This window comes from Amblyomma americanum, chromosome 1 (genome assembly GCF_052857255.1).
Source record: "Amblyomma americanum isolate KBUSLIRL-KWMA chromosome 1, ASM5285725v1, whole genome shotgun sequence".
Lineage (NCBI taxonomy): Eukaryota > Metazoa > Arthropoda > Arachnida > Ixodida > Ixodidae > Amblyomma > Amblyomma americanum.
In genome coordinates this window covers 527,825,212-527,838,953 of record NC_135497.1, presented here as the reverse complement: position 1 = coordinate 527,838,953, position 13,742 = coordinate 527,825,212, and the positions used below count along the sequence as shown (strand labels likewise).

General features: G+C 48.3%; 1 protein-coding gene across 1 annotated transcript; it reads left to right on the top strand.

The window, feature by feature from the left end:
• Nucleotides 1–5,887: 5,887 nt before the first annotated feature.
• Nucleotides 5,888–6,939, top strand: LOC144128937 (uncharacterized). The gene is made up of 2 exons (XM_077662762.1): nt 5,888–6,223; nt 6,796–6,939. Exons 1-2 carry the CDS (start codon nt 5,888–5,890, stop codon nt 6,937–6,939), a joined length of 480 nt encoding a protein of 159 aa, XP_077518888.1.
• Nucleotides 6,940–13,742: the final 6,803 nt, after the last annotated feature.

The following is a 13,742-nucleotide window of genomic DNA, read 5'->3' as shown; positions in this document are numbered from 1 at the left end:
AAACGTCTTTTTTTCTAACAACCTTTGGTCGGCGTTCCTTTCCTTTTTACATGAATCTTCTACCTGACCGGACGAGTTTTCGTCGAACTTTAGATTTCACGCCCCTGTTTTAATTGTTGTTTTGATGCATGCATTTTTTTCATCAAAACGAAGGGTCAATTGCCGCCGATGTATAAACGCTGATGAATGCAAGACAGGATAAAATAACTTTTATAAAACAAAGCACTCCTTTATTGCAGCGCTCCAACTATGCACAGTGTGAGACATATTCTTGAATTTCTCAAAGGAATGCCTTGTTTTCTTGTTTGCACAGTACATTTAGCCGCGCGACTATGAGCACTTGCCCATCTTAGCATGAAGCTTTTTTCTGCGAGCTTCTCGCGACTCATTGATTGATTTAACATAAAAATGCAGCCTTGTCAAAACATAAAACTTGAGAATGCTGACTGTGAGCGCTTCTGAGTGCTGGCTGCACCCTACACCACATGAAATCTGAAATTTTCCCAGCACCACAACATCTACTATGCTGTTACTGCACAGCTTTTCCTGACTAAAAAAAGTTGTGAAAAGGTTATCCAGCCTTCTCACCATCAAAAAAAGCACACGAGACGGGTAGAGCAACCCTCCTTTGTCACAAATTGCAGTAAACTCACTGTCCTGGCTTTGAAGGAACATCCAGCTTAGAAAAATCGTCCGGCACAGATGCTTCGTCAACTTCACAAGGGTCTTGGTCTTTCGCCTTCACGCTACTCTCAGTGTCAATGCCCGGACACCTCGATTCCTTGTTAACGTCGGAAGCATTACTTTGTGGTCTTTTCGCTTCATTAGGATATGTACTCGTGCTTTTCCTCTTTCTAGGTGGTCTCTGTAGCGGTGTTTTCTTTGACAGATAGCTCGGCGCGTTCGGCAGCAAAGTTGGCACCGCATCGGGTAAAAGTTCCGGCTTTCCACGCGGGATGCGGACTTCTTTGCCGTCAGTGATGTGTATAAAGTCCCTCACAACGCATGATGGCTCGAAATGTAGCTCACACACACAGCAGGTTTCGTCCAAAACCTTATCTTTTCGATGAAGGTTGCGTTCCCACTGCTTCCGTCGGTTCTCATCCTTTGGCACAGCGAAGAGCGACGGCTGATCGCCTTTCGTCCACTGGTATCCCGTTTTGCACCCGTGAGCAAAACAATGCCGTTGACGCCGACGATTTGGCATGACCGTAGTCTTAACGCCGCGAACTCACAAAGAGGAAAAATGCACCGCACAAAAAGCAACAAACAGCTGCAGGCAGCTTGGCGGGACTGCTAGCCGCGCGCGCGGGCGCGCCGAGCCTACAGCCCACGCTACAACAGCGCCACCGCTTACATCCGGGACCTGTCGACACTCGCCGCCTCACCGCATCGCATGGAGCGCGCCGGCTCCTGAACCCACTACCCATATTCTAGAGCACTGTAATATGGCCCGAGGACTAGAGTTTTGCGGACTAAGACGTATAGAGTCATAGACACTTTGTGCATTGCGTGTGGAGAGGAGGAGGAAACGGCTGAACACTTGATACTTTTCTGTAAAGGGCTTCACCCTACAGTGGAAAGCAGCGGGGCTGACTTACCCAAGGCATTGGGGTTTAGGGATAGTTAAGGGAAAGTGGATTTTAAGAGGTTAGAAGTAACCAAGCGAAGGTTGGTGGCTGATTGGTGGCTAAAAGCAAGACAGGAGTAAAATTTCACAAGACATGGCTAGGTGGCTTGAGCCACCGCCCGATGTAAAGGGTTCAGCCGTATCCATCCATCCATGTAGGCGGCGGATTGCTGTTGAGAAGTTTTAATGCAGCAGACCATTTTATTAACAGTGCATTTCAGTTTGTGCAATATGTGGTATGCTCGAACAAACGTAAGCAGCGTAATCGTTTTGTTTTGCTTGTGTTTTTGTGTTTAGTGACGTCACCGGAACTTCCGCTGCTGCATCTTGGGGTGTCCGGAAACGAAGCGCGTAAACCCTGCGGCGGCTGTCTTCTTTTTTGTTTGTGTGGTTCAACTAGGGTGGCTAGAATGGGGAGGTGTGAAGATCGCGGCGGCGCCACCATTGACTAGCGAGGCTCCGCTGCGCGTTCCTGCCACGGGGGGAAATATGGCGCTTCCGTCGGGGGCGCCGTCAGCCTGGCCAGTCCAGTCTCGTAGGCCACGGCGCCGCTCAAGGTACCGCGTTCGCTAGCTGTTTAGTGCTGTTTTGTTTCCTTTGAGTTTCTTTAGTATTTCTTCAACTTTGGTGGCTTGAGCAGCTGTCGCTACCCCTTGACACGCTCTGAAAGATCATGTCAACACCGAAGAAAAACCGCAATGGCGGTGTTTTGTGCAGGGACTCCGGAACTTTTTTTTGAGTGGAGGGGGAAGGATTTCGAGCTCATTTTGTTATTTATTTATTTACTGCTCATTTACGTAATAAATTTTATATTTTTATTATTTTTTCTTCAATGTTCAAAGGTTGATGCAAACTGTCACGATGTGGTGACGACACTCCAGAAGTCGGGAAGGAAACGAAAAGGCTTCCAAAAGAAGTTTTTTAAGGGGCTGACTCGCGCCGACTAATAACTAAATGACTCGGCGGCGACGGCAGCCACAAACGTGCTCGGCGGTCATCGATATGAATGTTTGCAGTTCTTGGCCGCGCTCAATTTGAATGCAAGAGTGGTTAAAAGCTAGTTGGTAGTTCATTGATGAAAAAAAAAAGACAGCGCACCTTAAGACACGGACAGAGGAAGATATAACGACACAGCGCCAACTTCAACTAGTTGAAGTCAGCGCTGTGTCGTTATACCTTCCTCTGCTCTTGTTTTACGGTGCGCTCTTTTTTTCCCAGATCTCAATTTAAAGCTGGCAAGGAACCCGCTGGATAAAGAACCAAAAGCAAATACAACAATCTGGAAAAATGTTGAAGCATTTGCACGTGGCCACGATCAATAGAGCTAAGTCTGGTCGCATCTCGCATTACAAAACAAAAGGGTAAAGCCGCGGGCCGGCGGTTTTGACTGCGAACGAACAAACGGTGCATGCAAAAGATTCGCGGCCATATAAAACGAACTGACATGGGAACCTGTACGCACGAGGAGTGATCAATTGCATGAAAAAGTTTGTGCATAGTTTTTTTTATTAATTCCGCTAATCATGATTATGTACACGGGTCAGACAGTCGACTTAATTCTGTTGGGACATGACTGGCTATACGAAATGCTTTACATCTGGCTACGAAGCAAAGTAGCTCAGCGCCACTGTGATTTGCATTAAAAGAGTCCTAGAACTGAAATGTTTCACTTGTCAGAACTCCGATTCAAGTGCAAGCAGTCGGAGACATTGGGGCGGGGGGGGGGGGGGGGGGGGCTGCCCGCTCTGGAAAAATGTGGGGGGGGGCGATCCCCCTTTATTCCGTGGTCCCTGGTTTTGTGCCAGGTGGCGATGTCGTCTACATCTTCCGCGCGCCTGCCTGCAACGATGAATTTGAAAAGTGGGCACGTGATATTCCAAGGGTCGACACGCCGCTGCAAGGGAATCCTGCGGTTTGCGAAAGGCACTTCGACGCAATGTACGGGTTTAAGCTACTCTCAAAAGTTGAGGTTTTAATAACCCGATGCGACGAACGGGCCATGAGGGTAGCTGTAGTGGAGAGTTTCGGATTACTTCGGACAGTCTGAGGTTGTTTTAACGCGCACTTACATCGCACAGCACACGGGTGCACTTTGCGTTTCACCACCATCGAAATGTGGCCGGAATGGAACCCAGGCACTCCCTACCGCGGCGAGTAGGGGCTCAAAGGTTTAAAAACCAGCCTGATACTCACAAAAAAGCCATGAGGGTTAAGCCCTGTGTTCTGTAAAAATGTGTTCAGCCATAACTGAACTATGTGTAATAAACTTGTGGTTAGCCACCATGTTTTGTACTTTATAATATATTTAACGACTGTACATATTGCACCAATCTCTTCATCCCATTAAAGTAATATCACAATCGCAAATACGTCAAAAATGAGCGGGCAACATGTTCAAGGTACCGCCAGTGTGCTGACCTTTCCGCAGTAATTCCTATGGCGAACTTTACTTTCGGCAACGCATGAGTGCGCCAACCTCGGCAATAGGTGACCGCGTTAGAGCACAGGGGATAAGCGTTGAAGATCAAGCCCCTCGCTGTATCAGCTTTGGTGCTGGCAGTTTCTCACGTGGAATGAGAGTAGTGAAGCACTAAATTTAATTATCTTAGCACCTGCATTGCTGAAAAAAGATACTTGTCAGCATGTAAACCATTCAGGCGGATATAAACACGCGCGACCAAATCATTTCGCCGGGCCGCAGCAATGCAGACGCCGCAAGAAACGACGGCGCCCCCACCGGCAGCGCCGCCGCGCGGCAGGAACTGGTTTTGGGGCCAGCATCCGGAAGCCGGTCTTCACACCCGAAGCGTCTAGGCAGAGCCTGGAACCGGCCTTTTTCTTTGTGTTTACTTCAGTCCGTCCCCAGCAGTCTCTAGCTCTGGTTCCTCCCTAGAATTCTCTGTCCCTAGCAACATTTGTTTGTTTTTGTTTCTCATTTAAATAAAAATATTTGATATGATTGCAGTACAAAGCTTATGACTTTTATAAACACATTTTTTATGTTCTGTTTCTATGTGAATTGAATTTGTTGATACATTGTTATACATAGCTTGCACCGGCGTCATCAACAGGAATGCTGGGATACGCGGCCGCCATATTCATGACCCACCGCCGCTCCGTGCGCACTGGAGTGGTCGCGGTAGTGCCAGCTCGTGTTGTTTTCCGCGTGTGCGTAAGCGTTGCAGTCTCAGCATGGTCAACTGCGCCGTTGTGGGCTGCTCCAATCGCAGCGACGTTACAGGGAGAAAGAAAAGGCCAACTAGCGCGAGGTTTTTCTCTCTGCCGAAAGTGATCGAAAACCAGTGCGAGCGAACCAAGACTCTGAGTGCGAAGCGCCGCAGATTGTGGTTAGCACGCATAAAACGTGCTAATTTCAACCACGAAAGCCCCAATGTGCGCGTCTGCGGTGTGCATTTCATAAAAGGTGAGCCCACTGTATGTATCTCCGTTTTATAGAAAAAAAGCCAACACGACTACGTGGAACGCTTTGAAAACAGCTTTGCGTCCGCAGGAGAACCGTCCAACCTGTTCGACGAGACAAATCCAGACTGGGCCCCGTCTCTCAGTCTCGGCCACGGGACCAGGCATGCTGATTCCGCGCGGCATGATCGCAGAGCAAAAAGACTCGCTCACAAGCGACGGGCCGATGTTGAAGCGACAGCAGTGGCATCGGATGCGTCGCCGCGTGCCTGTCCCGATTCCCCACAGCCACCGCAAGCCGAGGAAGTCAGCGCCGATGAAAATGAGACAGGTCAGTAGGCATTTTTTTTCATAGTAATGCATGGTCATTTGTTTTTGCTTACGATGCATTCCAAGGCCTTTGGTGCGTCGGTCCGCTTACCCAGTGCTTGTGATGCCTAGCCAGCATGCAGTTTCGCTGGCTGCCACTCTAGTTTACGAGCTTATACACTTTTTTTTTATACAGGAATCGCTGTTCAAACCGACATGACCATGCAAGACATACAGGCACTGGAGCAGCATTCTGTAGTGCTGAATGAACATCTGTACACATTTCAGAAAGAGAAAGAGCAGCTCGAGGTGACTGAAGACTCACTGAAAAGTTGTGAAGCAAAGGTGCGACGGTTCATGCGGCGCCATAGCAGGCACAAATCGGATGAAGAAGAGCTGTGAACGGTGCCGGTGCCACGAATTTGAAAGCATCCGCGGCAGCACAGCACTGAACGAAGACTGAGCGACTGGGTCACAAGCATGGTCGCCGGGTCAACGAGCAGGCGGATGTGACGTCACGTGCAAGCCATGTATATGGCGCCGCATGAAGCTTTAAACGCGGGTTATTACTCTGAACTCATCGGCAGTATTCGCCTTCGTTACGAAGACAAGTTGAAACTGTGCGATGATATCGATCCATACACGCTGCGGCCCGGAGTGGACACAAGTGCCGATGTGAGTGGCTTCCCCGAGATTTCGCACGGCGACATCGTCACGTATCTTGTGTTTTCCGCGAACTTTGTGACTTTGGAAAACATGAAAGCGTACAAAGCTTTGGAGTCCCACAATTATTTTACAAGCGGCTGGGTGAAGCACCTTTCTGCCAAGGAATTCCAGGACGGCAAAGTTGTCCTGCTCGGCGAGGTAAGCATTACGAATCCATTTGATGATTGCAAACCTTGTTAATCTGTATGAGCAAAGCTGTGACGAATGGTCCGTACGCCGTTTGCGCTAAGCGCTCTGTGCGGCGCATCTGAAGCGCGACATTCGGTTATGTATGTACGCGAGCACGTGAAGTGCCCGCAAAGCGTGAAAGGAGGCGGAAAAACCTTATCGGTTCCAAAAAACAAACAGAAAAACGTAACTTGAGGTCAAATCTAGGTGATCAGAATACTTTGCTTCGTGATGACCTCGGTGGCTCACTCGAGGACCCGGCGTTGAACAGCCAAGTCCGAGCTGGGCAGCGCAGTCTCCCACAGATTAAAAGAACCGAGTTGCAGCTCCCATTATATGCCTTTGTTTTTATTTTGCACAGTCTGAATGGCATTGCAAATGAGCAGGTTCAGACAGACAAGTTCGTGCACCGCAACTCTGAGAAAAAAACGGCTCAAATGTTTTGTTCTAAGACGACATCCCTAGGCAAAGTGCAACTGAACCGCAGCAATTTTGAAACGATAGGTCAGTAAAGCCGACGTTTTTTCTCGTTGTCTTCGCAGGTGAACCACTCACAGAGGCTGGGGCACAAACCTCTCCAAGTGTGGATTGTGTGCAAGAAGGATGGCGCTGTGATCACTGCGCACTGCACATGTATGGCTGGAGCAGGGGGGCTCCCATGTTGGAGCCTGTTTGTTTGCAGTTGAGACCGGCATCAAAATGATGAAGTCAAGAAGTTGCACCCAGAAGGATAATATGTGGCTGCCCGCTTATGTCGAAAAAGTACAATATATGCGACTCAAGGACATAAACTTCACATCATCTAAAGGGAAAAAGCGGCAGCTTGATAGCAATTCCTTTGAGGCAGGTCCTGTCAAGGAGCGGGCTCATGTCCCGCCACTTTCAGAGCAGGAGCGTACCAAGCTTTACGGCCCAATTCAGGATGCCGGCATTGTTCCTTCAATTTTTTCAGTCCTCCCCGGATATGATGGACACTTTCAAAATCCTGTACCGATGCATGATGCCCGTTTGAGAAACCTCTACTCCGAAGAAATGTTGACGCATGATTTGGATGTTTTGGTTAAGAAAGCCAATGATGTCATGCCATCAATAATTATAAGTGAAGAGACCGTAAAGGCCGTTGAAGCTTTGACAAGGCAACAGAGCAGCTCGTCTAATTGGTTTTTGTACCGAGCGGGCAGGGTGACTGCTTCTGTAATGAAAAGGGTGTGCCACACAAGCATTGATAACCCTAGCATATCACTGCTAAAACTGATATGCTATCCTGAAAAGCAGTCGCTGAAGACGCCTGCCATCACATGGGGAGTGAAAAATGAGCCCCGTGCCTTCAGGGCATACTAAACCAGTGAAGCCGAGAAGCATGACATGTTCAAGTGCTCCAAGTCGGGGCTGCACCTGAGTACAAGATATCCGTTTGTTGGAGCAACACCAGACGGTCTTGTTTCTTGCGCATGCTGTGGGATGGGTGTTGTTGAACTTAAGTGCCCATTTTCGCTCAGGGAAGTGAAGGACGTTACAGAGATGGCTACTGCAGGTTCCTGCCTGGAAACTGTCAATGGTGTAGTCCAGCTACGGCGACAACACGGATATTTCTACCAAGTGCAGACACAAATGGCTGTATGTGATGTTCAGTGGTGCGACTTCGTGGTGTGGACACCTAATTTGTTGCACGTGGAGAGAATACAGAAAGACAGGCACTTTTGTGAGGAAATTCTGGCTGCTGGAAGAAAATTCTTCATTCCTGCAATCCTGCCCGAGCTTTTCAGCACCTACTTCACCAGGCAGCATGCTGGTCCAGTGGTAAACTCTCCCAGTGATGTCTACTGTTTTTGCCGTGGACCAGAAACTGGAAAGATGGTTGCTTGCGACAACGCATCCTGCCACTACAAATGGTTCCACTTTTCATGCGTGGCACTCAAGCGAGCACCAAAAACGACACTGTGGTTTTGTCCAGAGTGCAAATGACCGAAAGGCTAAGCAACCTGTAACACAACTTGGACAGCTGCCTCATGTGTCAACCTTGGAAGTGCGTCTTGAGGCTGGAACACACGTGGCCCATATGGGACACCCTGAAATCTGGCGTTGAGAAATGACAATGCCGTCAGCAGATTCTGAGTTTGCTTTATTCAGACATGCAGGAGCAGGACTCACAATCACTTATCCACTGAGGCCGAAGCCTGCTGTCCAGTGCTTTATTCAGACATGCTGAAGCAGGATTCACAATCACTCATCCACTGAGGCTGAAGCCTGCTGTCCAGTGGCGTCCTTTGGTGCAGCAACAATTGATGCACACAAGTTAGATAGCACACAACACACAGTTACAATTTTGTCGAGTGGTGCGACTTCATCTCCTGGCCGGCACACAACGTAATCGATTGGCACGACAGACTTCAGAAAAATAAACTTATTCCTAATGAGTCCAATTACTCTTTCCACGTGTATTCGCACGTTTGCGAGCTTTCTTGTGCTCTGCACATCTTCTGCTGAAAGTTGTTTCTTTCCCATGGTAAACGCTGGCACGTGCAGCTTTGCACAGTAGAAACCAACGCTTTCGCTGATGTTAAAACCCCTGTCTGCGAGTACAACGTCTCCAGGCACCAAGTTGTCCAAAAACCCACCCACAGTGTTCGGTGATATGTTTGTCACTGGCCCTGCCTCCCCAACCTTCGGATATATATGTAACAACACCTTGTGGAGCAATCCTAATCAGGAACTTGGCTGTGTTGCTACCTTTATACTGGGACCATGTTTCACATCTTGGAAGATACGATGTTGGCCTTTCTATCTTGATTTCGAAGCAATCGATGATGACTGCTACATTCGCACCAAACGAGTCGTAGAATGCCTGTGGCATTTTCTTTTGCAAAGCATCTCGTGTGGGCCAGATTATTTCATCTTTAAGTCTGCAATACGCCACGTGCAGCCACTTGTCGAAAATGCGCGATACTGTAGCCTCTCAAATATTGAACCGAAATGCAAGGTCAGCGTTTTGCAGATTTACTTTTAGCTTCATCATGAACAGAACGAATTCTTGAAATTTTGTGAGCTTATTGTTGACATTGTGTGAAATGAAGCTTGCTAGTGCTTCGAACACAGCAAATAAAACAGCAAAGTTTGGCATCCCAGTGTACAGTCGCACCTTTGCTTCACAAATTTTCAGTGAGTCTTCAGTCACCTCGAGCTGCTCTTTCTCTTTCTGCAATGTGTACAGATGTTCATTCTGCACTACAGAATGCTGCTCCAGTGCCTGTATGTCTTGCATGGTCATGTCAGTTTGAACAGCGATTCCTCTATAAAAAAAAGTTTATAAGCTCGTAAACTAGAGTGGCAGCCAGCGAAACTGCATGCTGGCTAGGCATCACAAGCACTGGGTAAGCGGACCGACGCACCAAAGGCCTTGGAATGCATCGTAAGCAAAAACAAATGACCACGCATTACTATGAAAAAAAAATGCCTACTGACCTTTCTCATTTTCATCGGCGCTGACTTCCTCGGCTTGCGGTGGCTGTGGGGAATCGGGACAGGCACGCGGCGACGCCTCCGATGCCACTGCTGTCGCTTCAACATCGGCCCGTCGCTTGTGAGCGAGTCTTTTTGCTCTGCGATCGTGCCGCGCGGAATCAGCATGCCTGTTCCCGTGGCCGAGACTGAGAGACGGGGCCCAGTCTGGATTTGTCTCGTCGAACAGGTTGGACGGTTCTCCTGCGGACGCAAAGCTGTTTTCAAAGCGTTCCACGTTGTCGTGTTGGCTTTTTTTCTATAAAACGGAGATACATACAGTGGGCTCACCTTTTATGAAATGCACACCGCAGACGCGCACATTGGGGCTTTCGTGGTTGAAATTAGCACGTTTTATGCGTGCTAACCACAAGCTGCGGCGCTTCGCACTCAGAGTCTTGGTTCGCTCGCACTGGTTTTCGATCACTTTCGGCAGAGAGAAAAACCTCGCGCTAGTTGGCCTTTTCTTTCTCCCTGTAACGTCGCTGCGATTGGAGCAGCCCACAACGGCACAGTTGACCATGCTGAGACTGCAACGCTTACGCACACGCGGAAAACAACAGGAGCTGGCACTACCGCGACCACTCCAGTGCGCACGGAGCGGCGGTGGGTCATGAATATGGCGGCCGCGTATCCCAGCATTCCTGTTGATGACGTCGGTGCAAGCCATGTATTAGTTGTGTCAAATCACGTGACTACTTTCATTTCGCAGGCAGAGATTTGAATCTGTCGGAACGCAGACACACGCCGACTGCCGTTACGCGGTCAGGTTACTTACCTCGCCTAGGTTAGAACAATGGGCTAGGACGTCGCCGTTAATTGCGCTTGAGGTGCACCGGGATTCTTTGATAGTTGTTACGCGAATTGCGTTTGGGTCACATTCTCTCGTTCTATACTCGACAGTTTGCGCAGTTGCGCGTACTTTGTGGTCTTGTTTTGAGTGCTCTTGTCCACTCGCGAGTTCGCGCAGTAGCGCGCGCGCGCTGTAGCGCGTCTTTTGTTTTACGCTTTGTTTTCAGTGCGGTTGCGCGCCCTTTGTTTTACGTTTTTTTGTCAGTGCAGTTGCGCGTCCTTTGTTTAAAGTTTTCTTCTCAGTGCTGTGAGCATTGTGCCTGCCGCCTCGGGGCCTCATTGGAATAGAAGGACCTCATTCACCACCTGCTGAGTCACCAGCGCGAGATAAGTATCTGTGCCCAGAGGGCAAAGCTGAATTTGCTTTTCTAAAATCCCAAAGTAGGCATGTGCGAAATAAGCACCCCGAAGCTGCGAGCTCATCAGCTCGTGAGAATACTTTCGCATGTGACCTCTGTTGTAATGCTTTTCCCCACCGTCGTGAACTTTTGCAGCACCACGAGCAGGAGCATGGCTTTATGGCGAGACGCAGCACGGTTCAGTTCTCTTCCACTGCAGGTGAGAAAGAATCACATGTTCTTAGTTTTTGTTTGTGTATGCACGCATGAAGGAATATGTTAGCTTGTGTACAGGGAAGGAGGTTTGTCTGAAGCCCTCGTGCTGTGTTGTGCAGAGCGCGTGTGTCCCTTATCCTCCATCCTCTAGATGCTGTTGTCACTAGTATATCATGCATCAACTAGCCCCACTGTTCACCTTATATCGGAAGCGGTCTTTCTGGTGCATGAAATGAAAGACAAGTGAAATTGAAATAAATGCATGCAGTGTAAACACATTGAAGACTGGGCATGGTAATCTTTAAGATTTTTACACAGCGGTAGGTGGTATACCGTAATAATGTGCCCTTTCAGGATTCAGGATTAGTGTTGATCTTTCGTAGGCTATTTACAGGTTGCTGGATTTGTAAAATGCGTGACGCCTGCTTTAAAAAGTGCACTTAACCGTTTTTAAAGCTTAGGCTGGCGACAGTAGTGAAGTGTAAGTGTTGGTAGTGTTTTGGGATTTACGTTCATGGAGGTTTACCATCTCAATGTGACTCGGACTATGAGGGACACTCTGGGGTCCTTTGACGTGCACTGACGTCGGACACAGTAGACTGGCCTCTAGAATTTCGCCAACGAAATGCGAGCGCCGCGGCTGGGATTGAACCCGCGTCCTTCCGGTCAGCAGCCAAGCGCCATAACTATCGAGCCATCGTGGCGATGTGCTGTCTTCAAAGTAGTCTGAGCAGTCATTTAGTAGCTGTGTCGTGTAGAGAGTGATTGACCCGCTTTTTGGTCAATGCCTACAGTTGGCTGCCTTAAGGCTTGAAGAATGTCATGTAAATGGTTGTGAACATAGCAGATCAAATGCAATCATTGTGTGGTCTCTGCATAAGTATATAATTTTTTTCTTTTGACAGAATTTCAAGCCTGGAAGGAAAACATTGAAAGGAAGGAGCAAGCGCACTTCATCGCAAAGAAAGGGGCGACGCGTTTGTCCTCTGGAGCGACAAAGAGGTACCTAGAGTGCCACCGTACTGGAGTAGCTGTGCAGTCTGGACAAGGTAAACGGCAGCCAAAGGCAGTGGGCAGTGTGAAATGCAACAAACATTGTTTGGCTGGTATGGTTGTCACTCAGGATGGTGAAAAGGTAACCGTTGAATACCAGGCCAACCACTATGGCCATGAGAAGAGTGTGACACACCTGCGCTTGTCCGCCACTGAAGTGGCTGCCATAGCAAAAAAGCTCGGTATAGGAGTCCCCATTAGAAGGATTCTTGCAGATGCACACTCATTTGCTGGAATTGCATTGGACAGACTCCATACTTTGACTACAAAAGATATATATAACATAAAGTACAAGTACCAAATTGGAAATGAGGAGCAAAGAGATCCCGATGACTTTGTCAGTATGCAGATGTGGATACATGATCTAAAGGAAAGCACAGATTCGGCTCTGTTGTATGCTGATAACGAGTTGCTCTCATGAAAAGACATCAAGGAGTTTAACATGGCCCTTATGACTTGTACTCAAAGGGAAATGCTTCTGCACTATGGCACCAAGGCTGTATGTGTTTACACGACGCATGGTACGAATTCTTATGGGCTTCTGCTCATGACAGTGCTCGTAATTGCGGCTGTCTGGTCAGGCATACCTTGTGCTTATCTCCTCTCTCAAAGCACATCGGAGGAAACTATGGCTCGGTTTTTTCAGGCAATAAAAGATAGTATTGGTCAGGCACTTTGCTGCGAGGCCTTCATGACTGATGATGCAGCAGCATATTGCAATGCTTGGCAAAAGTTAATGGGGATCCCTCAGAGATGCTTGCTCTGCACCTGGCACGTAAAACGCAGTTTGACCTGCAAACTTAGCAAAGTTAGTGGTGATGAAAATAAAAAAACTGGTCAGACACTCTGCACACTTTGATGGCTTGCCCAAGCGTACCAGAATTTCAGACTCTTCTTCAAAAATTTCTGGCGGCTAAGTCTTTGGGGGAGTGCAAAGACTTTGTGGAGTATTTCGAAAAGTCTTATGCGAAGCGTCATGAGCAGTGGGCGCATTGCTATAGGCAAGGTACTGGCCTCACGACAAACAATCACATAGAGTCTGTGCACAATGAGCTAAAAGGTTTTATTTGCGAAGAAAGCAGTGCCAGCGCCTGGACAAATTGCTGCATACTTTACTGGAATTTACGAATGATCGGCTCATCAAGCAGCTCATTTCACATGTGAGGCCCATGGAAAACCACCGGACAGCAGACTGCTGTAAGAAGCACTGCGCAGGTGTCGAGCTCGCTCAATCTGGCGTGAGTGAATCACCTGATGGATGGTGGCTGGTGCAGTCGCAATATTTGCAAGAGTTTAAGCACACTGTAGTAAAGGGCAGCATACCATGCCAAGGGTGCAGCTACAATTGCAAACAATGCAACATACGTATCCACACCTTACAATGTTTATGCTTGTATTACAAGCAGCACTTGAGTTTGTGTAAGCATATGCATGCAGTTGCTCAATGGGAGCGTGAAAAAAACAATTTAAGCGCTCAGGGATCGACTGAAAAAGGCGCAGCTCTTCCTTCTACTTCAACAGAAAATGATTCA